The 16,881-nt window shown below is 46.3% G+C and overlaps 1 protein-coding gene across 5 annotated transcripts in view; it reads left to right on the top strand.

Annotated features, from left to right (window-relative positions):
- Prr5l (proline rich 5 like) overlaps positions 1–16,881 on the top strand; it is a 174,579-nt gene that overhangs the window by 142,804 nt on the left and 14,894 nt on the right. For all 5 annotated transcript variants that reach the window (XM_040745920.1, XM_040745923.1, XM_040745922.1 and 2 more), the window contains 3 exons: positions 3,696–3,753; positions 11,346–11,437; positions 14,532–14,672. In XM_040745920.1, coding sequence (XP_040601854.1) covers positions 3,696–3,753; positions 11,346–11,437; positions 14,532–14,672 — 291 coding nt within the window. The remainder of the gene's footprint in view (positions 1–3,695; positions 3,754–11,345; positions 11,438–14,531; positions 14,673–16,881) is intronic.

The following is a 16,881-nucleotide window of genomic DNA, read 5'->3' as shown; positions in this document are numbered from 1 at the left end:
CTACTGACATATGTTCCTAGCCCAGGAAGGATTTATACATTCCTGTTATAACCTGGAGTAATTTTTGTTTCTTAATTTCCTTTAGCATCCTAGTTTGCTGCTGCTTCCCTTAGTGCAGATAGTTATAGAGCTGGAACAAGATGATGTAAACCCCTCCTGGAAAGTCTTGGTTGCACTTGAATATGTATGTGCCTTGGAAATGTGATTAAGGGGAGCGTGAAGATTTGTTCTGGGGGAAGGCTGGGGTACCAGGGTTGATATGAAGAATCTTGAACAGTGCAAAGGTGATGTCCTGAGAACCTGGACTGACTCAGAGGAAGGAGTAGGACAGATACTCAAAGACCACAGTGGAGTTTGTGCTCGGGTGGAGTGACTGTCTTTTCTCTCATCTGACTAATCTTTCACATCCATCTTGGCTGCCAGGAGGTTAAACCAGCTGACTTTGAGCTGGTTTCTTGCTTTCTGACCCAGAGGCAGGATGTATTTGTTGAACTAGAGCTGGAGAACAGTATTTTGTGATGGACAGGTTATTTTTTCCTTCCAACAAAATTTGTACTCTCCAGTATGGTGTTATTTGAACTGTGATTTGAAGTTCCATCTGCCATCTTGGAATTAAAACAGTGGCCAATTGCATTTTAAAATTGGGTCATCTCTGAGTGTTGGTGGGATTTTAGACTCTGGATCATGTGTACCTGTCACAGAAATGTAATAATTCTTTTGATAAACTGTCTTAGTACAGAGGTTGGGGAGATGGCTCAGTGGGAAATGTGTTTATTGTGCAAGCATGAGGACCTGAGTTTGGTTCCCCACACCCATGAAAAAGCCAGGCCTGGTCGTGCGCACTTCTAACCCCAGTATGGGAAAGGCAGAGACAGGAGGATGCTGGGGGCTTGCTGGCTAAATGTTCTTATAGAAAATAGTGGTCTTTAGGTTCATTGAGAGACCGTGTCTCAAAAAAAAATAAATAAGTGGGGAAGGAAGGCAAGAGCACCACACACAGATCCATGTGTACACACACACACACACACACACACACACACACACACACACACACACGCATACACACACACACACACTCCCCCAGAACCTCCCAGTACACCGTTAAAGTCTTGTTCAACACTGACTTTCTTCACTTTTCACTCCTGGGAACATATTAGGCTGTTGACACCTCCATCACTAATTACTAAGGATGAACAATGGTATGTGTCTGTAGTCATTAGCTTTTGTAACAATTTACTGATATGCCAGTGGTATCATGATAATGGGAATTTTTAATATCCCCAGCACAAAGAAATGCTAAATATCTGAGATATGCCAGTTACTGTGAGCTCATCGCCACATATTACGCACATACATTTAAAGGTCACAAGTACAGAACTATTTTATGTGTCCATTAAAAATTTAAAATACGGGACTGGAGAGATGGCACATCAGTTAAGAGTGCCCAAGTTCAGTTCCCACCACCCACAGTGGTTGACTCACAACTGCCTGTGACTCCAGCTCCAAGGGATCTGATGCCTTTGGTCTTTGTGAGAACCATACTCATGTGTTCACACTCCCACACAGACAGACTTAGACACATAATTACAAATAATAAACATAAATAGCTTAAAATTAGGGTATACTACAGTCAATTGAAAACAAAACAATAAAATAATACAGTTAGGGGGGGAGACTAGTGAAAGCTAGGAGGGGCTGGAGCACATACCCTTTACCCCAGTAGTCGGGAGGCAGAGGAAGGAAGGTTACAAGTTTGGGACTAGCCTGGGCTACGTAGTGAGACTCTATCTGTAGCTAACTGACTAGCAAACTAAATCAATACATAAAGTAGCTAAGCAGGACCTAAACCTCCATGGGACCCACAGTCTTCTCACTCAGCGATACACACAGCCATCATCATTGTTGTGCTGACTAGCTTTTATGTCAACTTGGTACAAGCTAGAGTCATCTGAGAGCTGGGAACTTCTACTGAGAAGACGCCTGCATAAAATTGGATTGTAGGCAAGCTGTATATACTATAGGGCATTTTCTTAATTAGTGATTGTTGAGGGAGGACCCAGTCCATTGTGGGTGGTGCTATCTCTGGGCTGGTGGTCCTTAGTTCTATAAGAAAGCAGGCTGAGCAAGCCCTGAGGAGCAAGCCAGTAAGCAGTACCCCTCCATAGCCTCTGCATCAGCTCCTGCCTCCAGGATTCTGCCCTGTTTGAGTTCCTGCCTTGAATTCCCTCAATAGACTGTGACTCAGGATATGTAAGCCAAACAAACATTTTCCTTCTCAAGTTGCTTTGGTCATGGTGTTTCATTACAGCAGGAGAAACTCTAAGATAACTGTTTTAGGAACTTGGGGGTGTTATAAAGGGCAGTGTGAGGAGAGTATTGGGTTTTGTTGTTTGTATACAACCTTTGCTCTCTGCCTCCCCAGGATGGAGCACAAGTCTTTGATAACCTCATGAGGGAGGTCTCAGAGTTTCTGTGGCTCACACAGGGGTGGTTCTCTGTGTTAGGGACACGGAACAGAGTGGAAAAGCATAACTTCTGGAACCAGGAAGGGCAGTTTTGTCTCCTGTGGGCCTGCAGCCATTAGTAAGTGAGGACAGCTTCCACTGACCGAGCTGAAGGGTTATGAAGGACTCACATGCTCTGGTTGTGACTGGAGAAAATTTGCCTGGCTCTGTGCGGTTCTTCCATGCACACCCTGCAGTTGATGGACACATATTCACAGCTGCCTAAGAGTTTGCATATGAGCTCTTTCTAGTGCGTCAAGTGTAAGAAACCCCAATTTTATGCTCTTTAATATTTTAATTACGTGTAGTGTGTGTGAAACCCCAATTTTATGCTCTTTAATATTTTAATTATGTGTAGTGTGTGTGTTTGTGTGTGTAGTGTGTGTGTGTGTTTAAGTATGTGCACAATGAGAGCAGGTACTCACAAAGACCAGAGGGGTTGAATCCCACTAGAACTAGAGTTACAGGCAATTGTGAGCCACATGATATGGGTATGGGGATTTAATTAAACCTGGGTCCTTTGGTGGAGCAGAGCCACTGAGCCACCTTCCCAGCTCCCCAATATCTATCTAATTGTCTATCTGTCTGTCTGTCTGTCTGCCTGCCTGCCTGCCTGCCTGCCTGCCTGCCTGTCTGTCTGTCTGTCTGTCTGTCTATCTATCTGAGGCGGGGACCTCTCTTTGTAGCCCTGGCTGTCCTGAAACTCATTATGTAGACCAGGCTAGTCTTGAACTCACAGAGATCTACCTGCTTCTTCCTCTCAAGTTCTGGGATTAAAGACATATACCACAACATTTGCCTTTGAACTTACTCTTAAGATGAAAATTAAATCCATCTCTGTTTAATTTCCCATCTGTCTAGGCTGTCCATGTGGGTTTAAGTCATCAAGGGCCTCAAGGATACTGGGCTCAGCAGTAAATTGGGCTGTGCCCCTCTGTGTCTCTTAGTTTGAGAGGTTAGCTGGCGACTGCATTTGGCTTTTGGCTTACTGCCCTTTGGCTGTTTGATGTCTGTCTCACAGTCTTCCTCTGAGGTCTTGCCCTTCCAGGAGGACAAAGGGCTTCTTAAATTTAAAGGCCTGACCGGCACAACAGGCCTGGAAAGTCAGTGCTGCGAGTTGGGATCTGAGGAAGGCTGATCACTCCCCCTCAGAGCCTCCTAGCTCTTGTGCTCTTTGTTCTCTTTTGGCAGAACCAGCTTCTTGCAAAAGGACTGTCCTTTGTGGAGGAGAAGATCAAGCAGTGTGAAGGCAAGTACAAGGACCTGGTGCACGGGGCTGTGACTCAGCCTCTGGTGTTTGTGCAGCTGAGATGCTCCTGTCCCAAAGCAGCAGACTCCCAGTGAGCGAGTCACCCCTGCTTCTTGCTGCATTCAGTGTTTTGGACCAGCTGACGCCGTCTGTGCAACCCAGACTGTCCTTGCACAAATGCATTGGGATGGGGTGAATTGTCGGAGACCTGGGTAAGGGGTTTCCATGGGTGTGTCCAGGTGGTGTCCTTTGAAGGGATGCAGGCAGCTGCTTTACCATAGATGCTGTTAGTCGCTCTGGTCTGCTCCAGGCTGTTCCCATCCACTGTTTCTTGGAGTCACGGTAGGCATAAGTGGCTCTATTAGGACAAGCAAGCTCCCACTCAATGGGATGTGGTCTGACAGGGGAAGAGAAATTTCTTTATCTGTCTGTGATTTTAGATCCCAACTGACTGGATGGAAACAAACTGACTACTGGAGAAGGAAGATGGTCTCAGAGGAAAGAACTGGCCACCCCTTCAATCCCACTGAGGGTTTCTAGGGACTCAGCTTAGCTTGTTCCTGAATTCTCCAGTGACTTTTGTCAAGTTTCTCCATCTCTCTATTTCCCTCCCCTCCCCTCCCCCGCCTCCCCTCCCTCCCTTCCTCTCAGCTCTTGTATCCCAGGCAGCCTCAAATTTCCTACATAGCAGATGACCTAGATTCTCCTGCCTCCACCTCCCAAGTGCTGGGATTACAGGCATGCAGCACTGTGCTTGGTCTATGCTGTGCTAGAGATGAAAAACCAGGGCACTGTGTAAGCTAGGCATGTACTCTAGCAACTGAGCTACACCCCCACCTCACAGCTTCATTTTAAAGCTCTGAAATGGGGTGAGGGCTTGTAGTAACTATAAGGTACACACAACACCATCCTCAGCACAGTCTGCCTTTTCTTTGTGTTCTAGCCTAACGACCTCAGTATAGGTCAAATGAATGTCCAGACTCAGACTATAATTGGAGTACAGAACTTCAAAAACATTCTGGCATGTGACAGCATGTATGAACTTTGAGGACATTATCCAGTGGAAGGCAATTTTATACCTGCTTGCATGCATGTGCACACACATTTTTTTCCTCTGGACTACATTTAGACTGTGATTTTTGTTTCCCTAAGTCTATAAATACCCACTAAGCCATGTAGTTGGACTTCCTTGTCAGACTTTCTTCGAATCACTAGCCCTCAAATAATGAAACAAAGACTTATTAATTATGAAAACTTGGCCTATAGCTTAAGCTTGTTCCCAACTAGCTCTTATAACTCAGATTAACTTGTTTTTATTAATTTACTGTCTGCCACGTGGCTTTCTGTCTCTCCTTCATTCTGCAGGTCCAACTCCTCCTTGTCTATTTGGTGAAATCCCCATGCCTAGATCCATCCCAAGTTCTTCGCTCTGTCTGGAAGTCTCACCTAACCTCTCCTGTCTAGCTATTGGCCAATCAACTTTTTATTAAACCAATCACAGCAAAACATCCTCACACAGTGTGTCAATATCCTGCAACAAAACCAGGGCTATAAATTCTTTGAAGTGGGGACTGGAGAGATGGTTCATGGGGTTAGGATGCTTGCTGCTCTTGCAGAGGACCTAGGTTCAGTTCCTAGCACCCATGTCAGGCACTTACTAGTGGCTGTAACTCTAGAGCCAGGAGATCTGCCTCCCTCTCCTAGCCTCCTTGGGCACCTGCACACATGTACACATGTGGTTCACAAACCACATACATATACAACATAAAATTAAAGAAATCAGTTGAAGTTGTGATAAAACATGTAATGTAAAATGTCCCCATCTCACCACGTCATAGTTCACAGAACTGACTTCTTTTTCTCATTTCTGTGCTGTGGCCTCCAATTCTTCATCTTGAAACTAGAAACCCCATACCATTGAACACTCATGTTTTCACAACTGCCGTTCATGCCTTGCTTCTGGAGTTTTGACTAAGAGGATTTTGTTTTTGTAAGTGACATGTCAGATGACACCATATGTTTTTGAAGCCATACACTCCAGTATATAGCTAGATAACATTTTCTGCATCTATTCATCCATCAGCAGTGGCTTGTTTTGATCAGGAAGTTAGTAGTTCTTTGTATCAGGAGTCAGGTTTGTACACAGATGTGGAAGGTAGCCCTCCAGTCAAGGGAGTACAAGAAGCATCCATGGCCATGCCGCTTGTATGTCAGTCTTCCGGGAAGTTATTAGAGTTATTACAACTGGAAATGGGTAAAACCAGCCCCACGAAACAGGCACTGAGTAAGATTTAGATGTCCTTAAATCAGGAAGTGTGGATACAAGTGACCTCCAGCAGAGGTGGACTCAAGAGTGGAAACTCTGACACCATTTTGTTAAGAGAAGCTTTTTCTTTTGCTAGCCGCTTTGGTTTATCCCCCGCCAGTCGCCTGGGCTCTGCCGCGCCAGCCTGGTTCTAGATTCGCATGAGTCCCAAATAAACACACAGGAGGCTATATTAATTATGAAGCTGTTGGCCTTGCTTTTTTCTTACTGGCTAGCTCTGACTTAAGTATTTACCCCATAATTGTTAATCTAAGTATGTCTCTTACCGGAGAGGTTTCCGAGCTTCCTACCCCAATGGCGGTTACATCTCGACCCTCTCGTGTTTCTCCTACCCAGAGTCCTCCTGGACTCCTAGTCCCTCCTATCTAGATTCCCTATTGGCCAGACAGTACTTTATTGACAAATGCACAGGCAAATAACAGGACTTTCCCAACATCTCCTCTTTTCTGTTTAAACAAAAAGAAACACAGTCAAATTGTATATAACAGAACAGTTATCAAATAAGAACATAGTTACAATATTTTAGCAAGATTTAAAGAAAATATCATCCATCCCATCCTTGTGAGTCCAAAGTTCTATATGTAGCTTATCTTTTATCATAACTAAGGAAAACTATAATTATAGCTATCTGTCTTCAACTCTATCAAAGACCACAGAAGGATAATATATAAACACTAGGATTGACAGAGGTATCTTACTGCCTGGACAGTCACCCGAAGTTCCTCTGTAACGTTGGGGCATCCATCTTCAGCCCATAGGCCACAATGTGTCTGGAACACTTCTCAGCAAAGCAGGAAATTTCAAACTGTCCATCTGCATTGGCAGTCTGTCAGTCATTTTTCTTTGTCCTGCAGAAAGTCTCGTAGACTCTTCATGAAGCAGGAACCCTGTAAGACTGAGTTCAGTAGTCACTTTCCTGTGGGTCCTGCATGTCCAGCAACAGTCAGTCTAGGCAAGAGCTGTTTCTTGCCCAAATGGCTAAACTTGCCATGTTGAAAGCAAATGGGCCGGGTGGTGGTGCACGCCTTTAATCCCAGCACTCGGGAGGCAGAGGCAGAGGCAGATCTCTGTGAGTTTGAGGTCGGACTGGACCGACAGCATCCAAAACAATACAGAGAAACCTTGTCTTGTAAAACCAAAAGAAAAAAAAAAAAAGAGTGGAAACTTGGAGCTAGAGCTTAGATGGGACGACCAAAGATCATCCAAGATTTTGTGCCTATAGATCCAAAGCATGGTTAGGGACCTGGGGATACATTGCAGGCATTCCCATGAAGCTTCCTAATGAGGGGGTTGTGGTGTGGGAGCCCTTTCTGCACACTGGACAGGCAGAGAAGGACATTTAAGAGATGCCCTCATCTTCAAACAGAATGATTCTACTCTTTGGTTTCATGAATTAGAACTTTGGGAAAGGTTTTCTTTGGTTGAAAAGTTCTTGTGTCACAAAAAATTAAATTAGAGAATAACCAGGATGCCCTGTGCCATTGCTAGGTGAAGGTCCCTGGCAGCTTTCTGCTTGTAGTTGGGTTTATTACTGTGTTCAGCTGTACTTGATGACGGCTGGTGGATAGGGGACAGCATGTTGTTGTCAGTCTTTTCTACAGTTGTACTGCCCTTGCTTTTCAGGATAGCAACCTGTGTGCTCCTGATGATCTAACTCCTGTGGTACATCAGAGGGCAGATTTGATGACAGACAATCTAGAAACTTCCATTTAAATCCTAACCTTTGTAGGGAGCTGGCTCATCTTGTAGGCTATTTCTGGAAATGAAGCTACCTGTTTCCTTCACCTCTTTCTTCCTTTTTTTGGTCTGTGCCTGCTGTTCTCATAGCACACTTTCTGGAACCTTCTTTCCTTCCTGACTCTTATAGCCATTAGTCAGATCTAGCCTCCCAGAAGGTACCTCCCAGCTCCAGGTGAAGGGCTCCTTGTTGCATCCATGAGGTCTACACCTTAGTTAGCATGGACGGAGGCACAGTCCTGCACTACAGGGTTCTCCCTCCTCCCCTTCATTGTAGAAGGCTTCGGATAGGGGCTATAAGCGAAGCAGCCAGGACAGTCTTTACTCCTCTTTGGCGTTCAGGATTTAGGAAACAGATGACCCTTTGGTTTTCCCACCTCATCCCTGCAGTGAATGAGTATTGCTTATAACTGGCAAATGCTTCTGTGTGGCTGATTAGTCACTTACTGGATGCCAGGCCCTTTGCTAGATTCTGAGGCTGCTAAACTGGAAATGGGAACAGATATGAATCAAATCACCATATATTAGTTGTGTGTGAGTGGTTGGGTGAGAGTGTAACCAAGACTAGTACTAATAATACACACACACACACACACACACACACACAGTGGGGGGGTGATTAACTGGAGGAATAAAGTCAGAATGTAAGAGTAAATTCTGAGCTGAAACAAGGAGGATTAACAGGTAAATTAGGTAAAGAGAGAGATAAAGAGAAGTAAGAGGGGCTGAGATCAAACCTGTGCAGCCACAGTTCAAAGACCAAGGGAAACCTAGCTGAGGATGAAGACAGAGGAGAAGGACACAAAGCCTCTTGGCTGCGTAGTTCACATTGTAGTAGTATCCTTCTCCCAAGAGAAAACAGAAAATGTGCCTACTCTTGGAAGGCTTGCCCTATAATGTCAGCTATTTGGGTCAGATAGGAACCTCCCACCCATGAGAGACCCAACATGTGCAGAAACCTACACATTTGGCACTTGCCATTCTTTGCCATGAAGACCTTTACGTAGTGGTTTATTGATGTGTCTATCTTGGTGCTCTGAACCTAAAATGTAAGAGGCACAAACCTGCCCCAGGACAAACCTGTCTCAGCCTCTCAAGTCCTAACCGAGGACAGTTCATTTTGGCAACTTTTGATTAGCACTTTGCCGGGAAGAGCAGAGTATGACACAGGTCTGCATTCGCCCCGAGCTCTCAGCAGCTGTCAGCAACTAGCTGTCCCCTTGTTCTGTGCTGTCTTCCCAGCCACTGCTTTTATTGACCGTTAAATTAATAGACGGAAGATGCTAAATGAGTCTATCAGGCCTCGTTCCATGGAACTAGTGCTGTTTTGCCAACCACGTCTCTCCGTGTCTTGTCTTGGCTGACCCAGTTTCTCTGCTCAGGATGGGCAGACAGTAGCCCATGAGCTCTGGCATCTAGGTCACTAAGCAGCTGCCACTTCAACCAGGCTCTCTCCTCTCACATCCCTTCAGTGGCATGAGGTGACCTGTGTACTTTAGCCTGTGGGTGGCATTTGACTTCCTGGTGACAGGGGCGAGCAGGCTCAGGCAGGAGGTGCCTCCCTGCTACCTGAAGCAGTGGGTAAAGCTGATACTGTAGATCTTGTTTCTACTTCTCGCCTGACAGCTCAAACCCAGAATCAGGCCAGAGTATGCAACTGTGCAAACACATCAGTGTACAACTGTGCAGGCAGCCGTATATAACTGTGGCGCAAACAGATCAGTGTACAACTGTGCAGATAGCAGTTTATAGCTGTGCAAAAAGAGCAGTGTACAATTGTGCAAACACATCCATCGCATGAAAAATAAAAGACCCGGAGACTGATATTGGGGTTCATGCTTCAAGCTGAAAATCAGAAAAGGAAAGCAGCCGGACTCTACCTCTTACCTCCACCTCAGGCTGACAGGGCTGATCCTGTCTCTGTGAGCTTTCACCAAGCCTCACACTGCTGCCTTTCCTTAGCATGGCTGGAGAGAATCAGTGCCTTCCTATCCTCAATGTGGTTGGAGAGTGAATGCCAGCTCTGAGACCCTGTTCCTGTCTTAAATACCTCTCCTGAGTCCTGGGATTAAAGGTGTAAGCTCTGTTACTCTTTTAGATGGATTCAATCTCATGTAGCCCTTGGTGGCCTTGAACTCAGAGAGATCCATCTGCCTTTGTCTCCTTAGTCCTGGGATTAAAGGTGTGTACCACCACTGCCTGATCTCTATGGCTTGTGGCTGACTTTGCTTTCTGAATCCTCAGGCAAGCTTTAATAAATCATAAATAATGTATTGCCACACAGATCAGTGTATAACTGTGCAAACAGCAGTGTATAAACTGCAAACAGATCAATATACAACTGTGCAAACAAAACAGTATATAACAACTGTGCAAATGGAGCAGTGCATAACTGCAAACAGATTCGTGTATAATTTGTGCAAACAATCTTCAGAACAATTAGATAAAAAGCATGAGGTCAGGGACCCCAACTTTGCTTTTGAGCTGTGTGTTGTTAACCTAGTTACTTGGTATCTCTGCCCCTGTAAGAGGGCCTACTCACGTCGTATTGATCAATAGTTTAGCACAGTGTCTGAAAATGCTGTAAACACTCATGGATACGGATTGTCATGTGATTTTAAAGCATCACCTATCCTTCTGAGTTTGGGGATAGAAAAGCATATTTGAATGTTTTCAGTTGAGGCTTCCCACCTGCATTTTGCTTTAACAAAATACGCAAAGTCACCTTATAAATAGGAAGTTGACCTGGCTCACTGATTTGGAGGCTCAGACATTTTGGTGTGTCCTCTGGTAGGAGCCTTATGGTGGGGTGGCATTGTGGTGGTAGGCAAGTGTGGAAGGGATCACACGGGAAGCCAGGAAGCCAGAGCAGAAAGAAGTCAGAGACCAACTCATTTTCAGAAGCCTCTCTCCCAAGGAGCCTCACTCTGCAGCCTGACACTAGTCTGTTCCAAGGGCAGGGCTCCCAGTGACTTCTGACTGGGTCACACCTCATAAAGATTCTCTTCTGCCATCCTTGCTACAGAACACCGACTAGCCTCAAATTCACTATACACAGCCCGGGCTGGTCTCGAACTCATGATCCTTTTGCTTCTAATGTCCAAGTGCTGAGATTACAAGTGTGCATCCCCACTCCCCACCCACCACACTGGGGCCTGAGTTTCCACCATGTGAGCCCTTGCTACCATCTCATGCTCTCACTGCTGTAGTACTTCGTGGCTTAAACGCCCCCTCACTGTTCCTGCAGAGGTCATTCCTCAACTTACATTACAGGATCTTACTAGTGGTGTTGGATTTCAATTGCTGTGTGTATCCTATGAGGAAATCTTCTGATGGCCTTAGCAGGGACAAAAAAAGACCCTGTACACTGTGACTGTGATCCCGGGGTATCGGCGGCTCTGGGCATTGGCAGCTCTGGGCTACAAGTTTCCTAGAGTATGAGACTTCACACTTGAGGAGGAACTGTCCTGCGGCTTCTCCTGTGAGTAATGACATCTCTTCTTTCTCTCGTCTTCTCTCCCGTGTGTAGGTGATAGTCGCATTGAGGTTCTGGCTGAGGTCTGGGACCACTTCTTCACCGAGACTCTCCCCACCCTGCAGGCAATATTTTATCCGGTTCAGGTTAGTGTCACTGGGATGCAACAGCCTGTGTCCTCCACTGACCTGGGTGATCAGGCCTCTTGCTAAGAGGGCGACAGTCTAGAAGTGGGTAAGAAGGGGCCCTGGAGGGCTTCTGAGTACTCCCTGGGTCTATATTTAGCCCCTAACTTCAAGTAAAGAGAGTCTTATATATAACCAGCAATTTGTAGGTTTTTGTTACACTTGTGGTTTTGATGACATGTGTACAGAGCAGGGTGGGTTCTCTTTTTCCTTCTCTTTCTTTCCTACCCTACCTCTCCTCACTGGCATTCTCTTTGAAATGCAGTTTTAACATGCTTGATTAGTACACGATGACCAGAAAGTCCTGGTTCATTAGGATAACGTCATGTGTGTCTAATGTACTTTTATTCACCCCCTTCTACTCTGCTGCCTCCCCACCACCTACCCCAGTCCTCTTGAAACACAGTTTAAGCAACTTACTGTTGTCCTGAAGGATACTGTTCCTTGCTGTCTGTGAGGGACTCTCACCCAAAGAGCTATATGCTGTAATAGTGATGGGTGGGGAATGAGTAGGCTGGAGTTCTAGAGTGCTGGTTCAGGGGTACTTACCTTTTGTGCACAGCACCATTCAGTCCCTGAAGAATGTGGGATTAGGATTTAGGGTTGGAGAGATAGCACAGCAGGTAAGAGTTTGTACTGTTCTTGGGGCCCTGGGTGCGATTCCCAACACACATGATGGATGGCTCTCAACTGTGAGTAACTCCAGTTCCAGGGGGTCCAGGGGCCTCTTCTGAACTCCCTAGGCTCCTACACTCATAAACACAAACCCACACAGTAACACAAGTATATACATATGGTTTATATATAAGTATATATATAATTTATGATAACGATAACAAATGTCTTTCTAGAGCATGGGATTTAGGGAAGGCTATTCATCAGTAAAAAGCTGGCCACAACAAGCAGGAGGTCCTGAATTCAGATCCTCATCGGCCATTTAAAAGTCAGTGTTGCTGCACATCTTAACCTCAGTGGGTGGGGGAGACGGGCAGGTCTCTGAACCTTGCTGGCCAGCCAGTCTTCCTCTCCCTAATTGTCCTCATATACCTGCAGCTTGCTCACATTCCTCTCCTCCCCCAGAGGGTACGCTTTTGCCTGGTCTGGCTTTGTTGAAGGGTGAGTGTACTAAGCAGACTGGAAACAGAGCCACCAGCAGTGGCTGGAATTTCCTCATTCCACAGCGAAGGCCCCAGGTTTGCACTTACCGGTGCTTTAAAGGAGTATGGGATTGCTCACACTCCATACCCGATATTTTAACATTTGGTTTAGTGATGTCACGTCCCGTTACAGACTCGCCTCTCCCATCTCCTGCAACGCAGTGCATGGAGAAGCCTGGCCTGTAGCCCGTTCCTCTCTGCGTCTTCAGTCTGAACCAGTGTTGCTGGAGGCCCTGCAGCTTCTCCCCTCATACAGATTCCCTCTCCCTTACAGTTATCACCCCTTAGCAAGCAGCAGGTCCTCAGAAAGGTAGACCTGAGGGTAGGGTTCACCGATGTAGCAAATAAAAAGTTGCCTTAACCTTGAATTTTATATAAATGACAAATAATGGATGCTGACACACACATGAATGTGAAAACAGAATTTAGCCGGCGTCTTGTGTTTGATCTGTTTAACCCAGAAGAAGGAGATATACAGGTCAGGGACACTTGTATAGCAGCTGCCAGGACGAGGTGGTGGCTATTGAATGTGGACCCTGGGTCAGGATGGGCACGGAGGGGCAGGCAGGAGCTTAGTCCTACAGGATGGCTGTGTTTTGGTTCTCTTAAGAAGCATTAAGATTAATCCCAGCACTCGGGAGGCAGAGGCAGGTAGATCTCTGTGAGTTCGAGACCAAGCCTGGTCTACCGAGCGAGTTCAGGACAGCCTCCAAAACAATATGGAGAAACCCTGTCTCGAAAAACCAAAAAAAGAAGAAAAAAGAAAAAGAAAGAAGAAGAAGAAGAAGAAGAAGAAGAAGCATTAAGAACTGGCAATATGAAGTATTGCTTATTTCACCTCCCCCCCCCCCCAACTGACCCTCACTCACTAGAGGCTTTCTTCCCCTGTGATCCTTTCTCTGGTCCACTATGAAGGGAAGTCTGAGGATACCCCGGGGCCCTGGCTAATGGCTGAGAATGAAAATTTCAGGAAGTAGCGATTGACTTGTTTTTGTTGGTATATCCTGGGCTCCCATCCAGTGCATTTTGTGACAGTACAAGAAGCCAGATTTTGCATGTGATTAAAGCCTTTGGCTTTTGGGACCATAGACGAAAAGTTGCACATTTCATCCTGGATTGGGGACAGTTCCAAGGTTAAGTGGCCGCTCACACTGCTGCTCTGGGCCCTCTTGGGCTGACATTTTAACCTGGCCCCAGCTCCATAGACAGACGGTTTAGTCAGTTTATCTCCCTTTCACACACACACTTACACATAGATGCAAATAAATCTTCAAAACTGTAACAATGCCTCTTCAAGTCCCAGGGTTCCAGCAGAGGAGTTTGAAAGGACATACATAAACCACAGCAGATGTGGAGACTCCATGCACTGTTTACATCTCAATGCTTAGGGTCCCGCCAAGCCCACAGAGCCTAGCCATTGGTATTTTTATCTCTTGCCTACTACCCCAGCAGTTGAAATAGTGACACTCTTCCTACTTACAAGTCACTTTTCCTCCTTAGATACTTGGGATTTTGTCAGAAGCTAACATCTTACATAACCACGTAACGGCTGATGTTGCCTGACCTATGATGAGCACTTTAGTATTTAACAGACACAATTGAAAAAGCAGCCTTGAAGTGAGGAGAGGGTTGCAAACTTTTCTGTCTCTTTCTCCTCCCTTCCTCTCTCTTCCTTCTTGCCAGCCACTGAAATACCCTGACAGCATGGCCCCAGTTACATGTGTCTTCTATTGTCTTTGGGTTATCTAAACAGGCTGGTCCATACCTTGCCCACAGAACCTGCACGTGCGTGCCCAGTCCATCCTGAGTGCACCGTGAACACTCTCCCTGGACTGCTTGAGGCTGGTGGGGACTCAGCAAATGCTCACCTCTCACTTCCCACCTGTCTTCTTCACCAGGGACAGGAGCTGACCATCCGCCAGATCTCCCTGCTGGGCTTCCGGGACCTGGTCCTGCTGAAGGTGAAGCTGGGTGACTCGCTACTGTTGGCACAGTCCAAGTTGCCGTCGTCTGTTGTACAAATGCTGCTCATTCTGCAGGTGAGCGCTGGGGGAGGCCTGCCTCTTGTGCCGGCAAAAATAACCCTGCCCTTGTGGAGCTGGGAGGAGGGCTAACAACACAGTAGCTGAGCTGTGAGTTCCTCTGCTTCTTTATCCGTGCTTCTTGGTTCACTGGCTCATGTATTTGCTGTGCACCCGCCAGACCCCTAGTGCTGTACTTGGTGCTGGCATTGGAGTAAGGGGAGGAAAAAGGACCTGGAACCTGATTTACTGGATGCCGTGGCCTTCTCGGTTCCTGTGAGGGTGGGACTTGGATGCTTGCATTCTCTCCGCTCTGAATGCTCTGTTGTCTATGACAGTCAAGGCATACCCTAAGCATTTTCCTCATGCTGTGTCCTCAGCACCCAGCCCAGAGTTCTGAGCACAAAAGTAAGCTTTCATTGTGGTGCCCACCAGTGAGGAGAAGACATTTCTCCATGCTCTTCAACTATGTCAAGGAGCCAGGGAGTACAAATAATGACAAAGTATCTACCAGAGTTGAGTCAGGATAGACCCAGAGCTCCTAGATGGGTCTCAGAGCCGCCAACTCTGGTCTCTTCCTGGCCTCTGTTTGCATCGTTCTTCCTTATTTTTCTGTGATGCTGTCTCTTGTGGCCTTGCCTGGTTGCTCTTGGACTTGACCTTTCTCTATGTGTGTGGAATTCTTTGGGTCAGATTACATGTGACTTGTCCTGCTGTTTGTTTCCAGCAGGACACTACCCAGATGGCTCCATGCTGTCCCAATCCCAAATCAGCAACAGGAAGATGAGCTAACACCTCAGGCTCTGGTTGTTTGCCAGGTGCAGGCACAAGGACTATAAATGTACTGTTTTCTTAAACAATCCAAATAACCGTTTTATGAGGTCAGCATTGTTGTTATTCCCATGCTCCAGACTAGGAAACAAAAATAGGGCGCTTCTACTCTTGACTGAAATCCCTCAGCTGGTAAAATGTGGTAAGATTCTAATACTCAGAACATCCTGCTGCCTCCTTGGGGGAAGAGATCTGATTGGCACATGTTGGGATCCCTTCTGCCCAATCAGCTGTGACCTTGAGTGAGGTCAGGTGGAACTGACATGCTCTGGGGAGCCCTTTCCCATCGATCGGTATGCAGTTCTCAGGATCCAGCCTTCCTCAGGTGATGACTGGTGGAATGTCACCAGCCCCATCTCCCCCAGCTACTATGCTTTTAACTATCTTGGGACCACCTTTCTAAATATCCCCTTTTCCTGGAATCAGAAAAGAGGAAGGGTCATCTTAGAGATGAGGATGGCAGTCTAGGTCCAGTCTTTTTGTAAAAGGGAAAAAAAAGGATGGACATGACAAAGTGTCTGCTGGCTGCATCTGAAGTAGTAAACACAGAGCTTAGCTCCCAAATACAGAGGTAGAAAAAGAGCCCCAGAGGATTCTGGAAATGAAGTTAGAAAGCTGGGCTCCACTTTCTGTTTTCATTTGTAACACTTTGGAGAGGCATCCAGTATTCGTTACTTCCCTTTTTGCTGTGACAAAATACCTGAGAAAAACAACTTAAAAGAGGAAGGGTTATTTATCACCACAGAGAAGGCATGGCAACAGGAAGGCCAGGCAGCTGGCCACACGTGTCTTGCATGTGTGTCAGTAAGTAGAGAGGGATTAATGTTAGCACTCAACTGGGTTCCTCTTTCTTTGCAGCCTGAGACCCCAGCCCAGGGAATGTATTATTCATGTGTAGAGTGGATCTTCCCACTTCTATTAACCTGATCTAGATAAATCCTCATAGACATGCTCCCCAAGGGGCATTTCCATTCTGACAGTCAGGATTAACTACCACACATCCCTTTCTAGTAGTTGTCATGGTTGCCCTCTGAGGATTCTCCCCAACTGAGCAGGAGGACCTGTTTCTATTATTGAAAGCCTTCTGAGGTTCTGGGTCCTGTGTAGATCAACCCAACCACCCCTTAAAGCCCCGCAAGATGTACCAGAAGAACTTCCATCCACTCTGACTATGTCCCATTGACCCGTGAGGCTGTGCACCTGAAACTTTTTGTGACTGATCTTAGGAAGTCTACTCAGGACTGACCCTGGGCCTCTCCACCTCCCCATCAGATAATAGCAGCTGGCTTCCCTGGAGCTCTGTCCTTCTTGGTCCCTGCGGGGCTGGGATCTTGGTGCTCACTTTTCCTCTGCTCTAAACACAGTTGTCTGGAACAGTCAAAGCAAATCTTAAGCT

The sequence above is a fragment of the Mesocricetus auratus genome, unplaced genomic scaffold (genome assembly GCF_017639785.1).
Source record: "Mesocricetus auratus isolate SY011 unplaced genomic scaffold, BCM_Maur_2.0 Super-Scaffold_100004, whole genome shotgun sequence".
Taxonomy (NCBI): Eukaryota; Metazoa; Chordata; class Mammalia; order Rodentia; family Cricetidae; genus Mesocricetus; species Mesocricetus auratus.
Note: the sequence above shows the minus strand (reverse complement) of the source record. Positions and strands in the feature narration are given on the sequence as shown.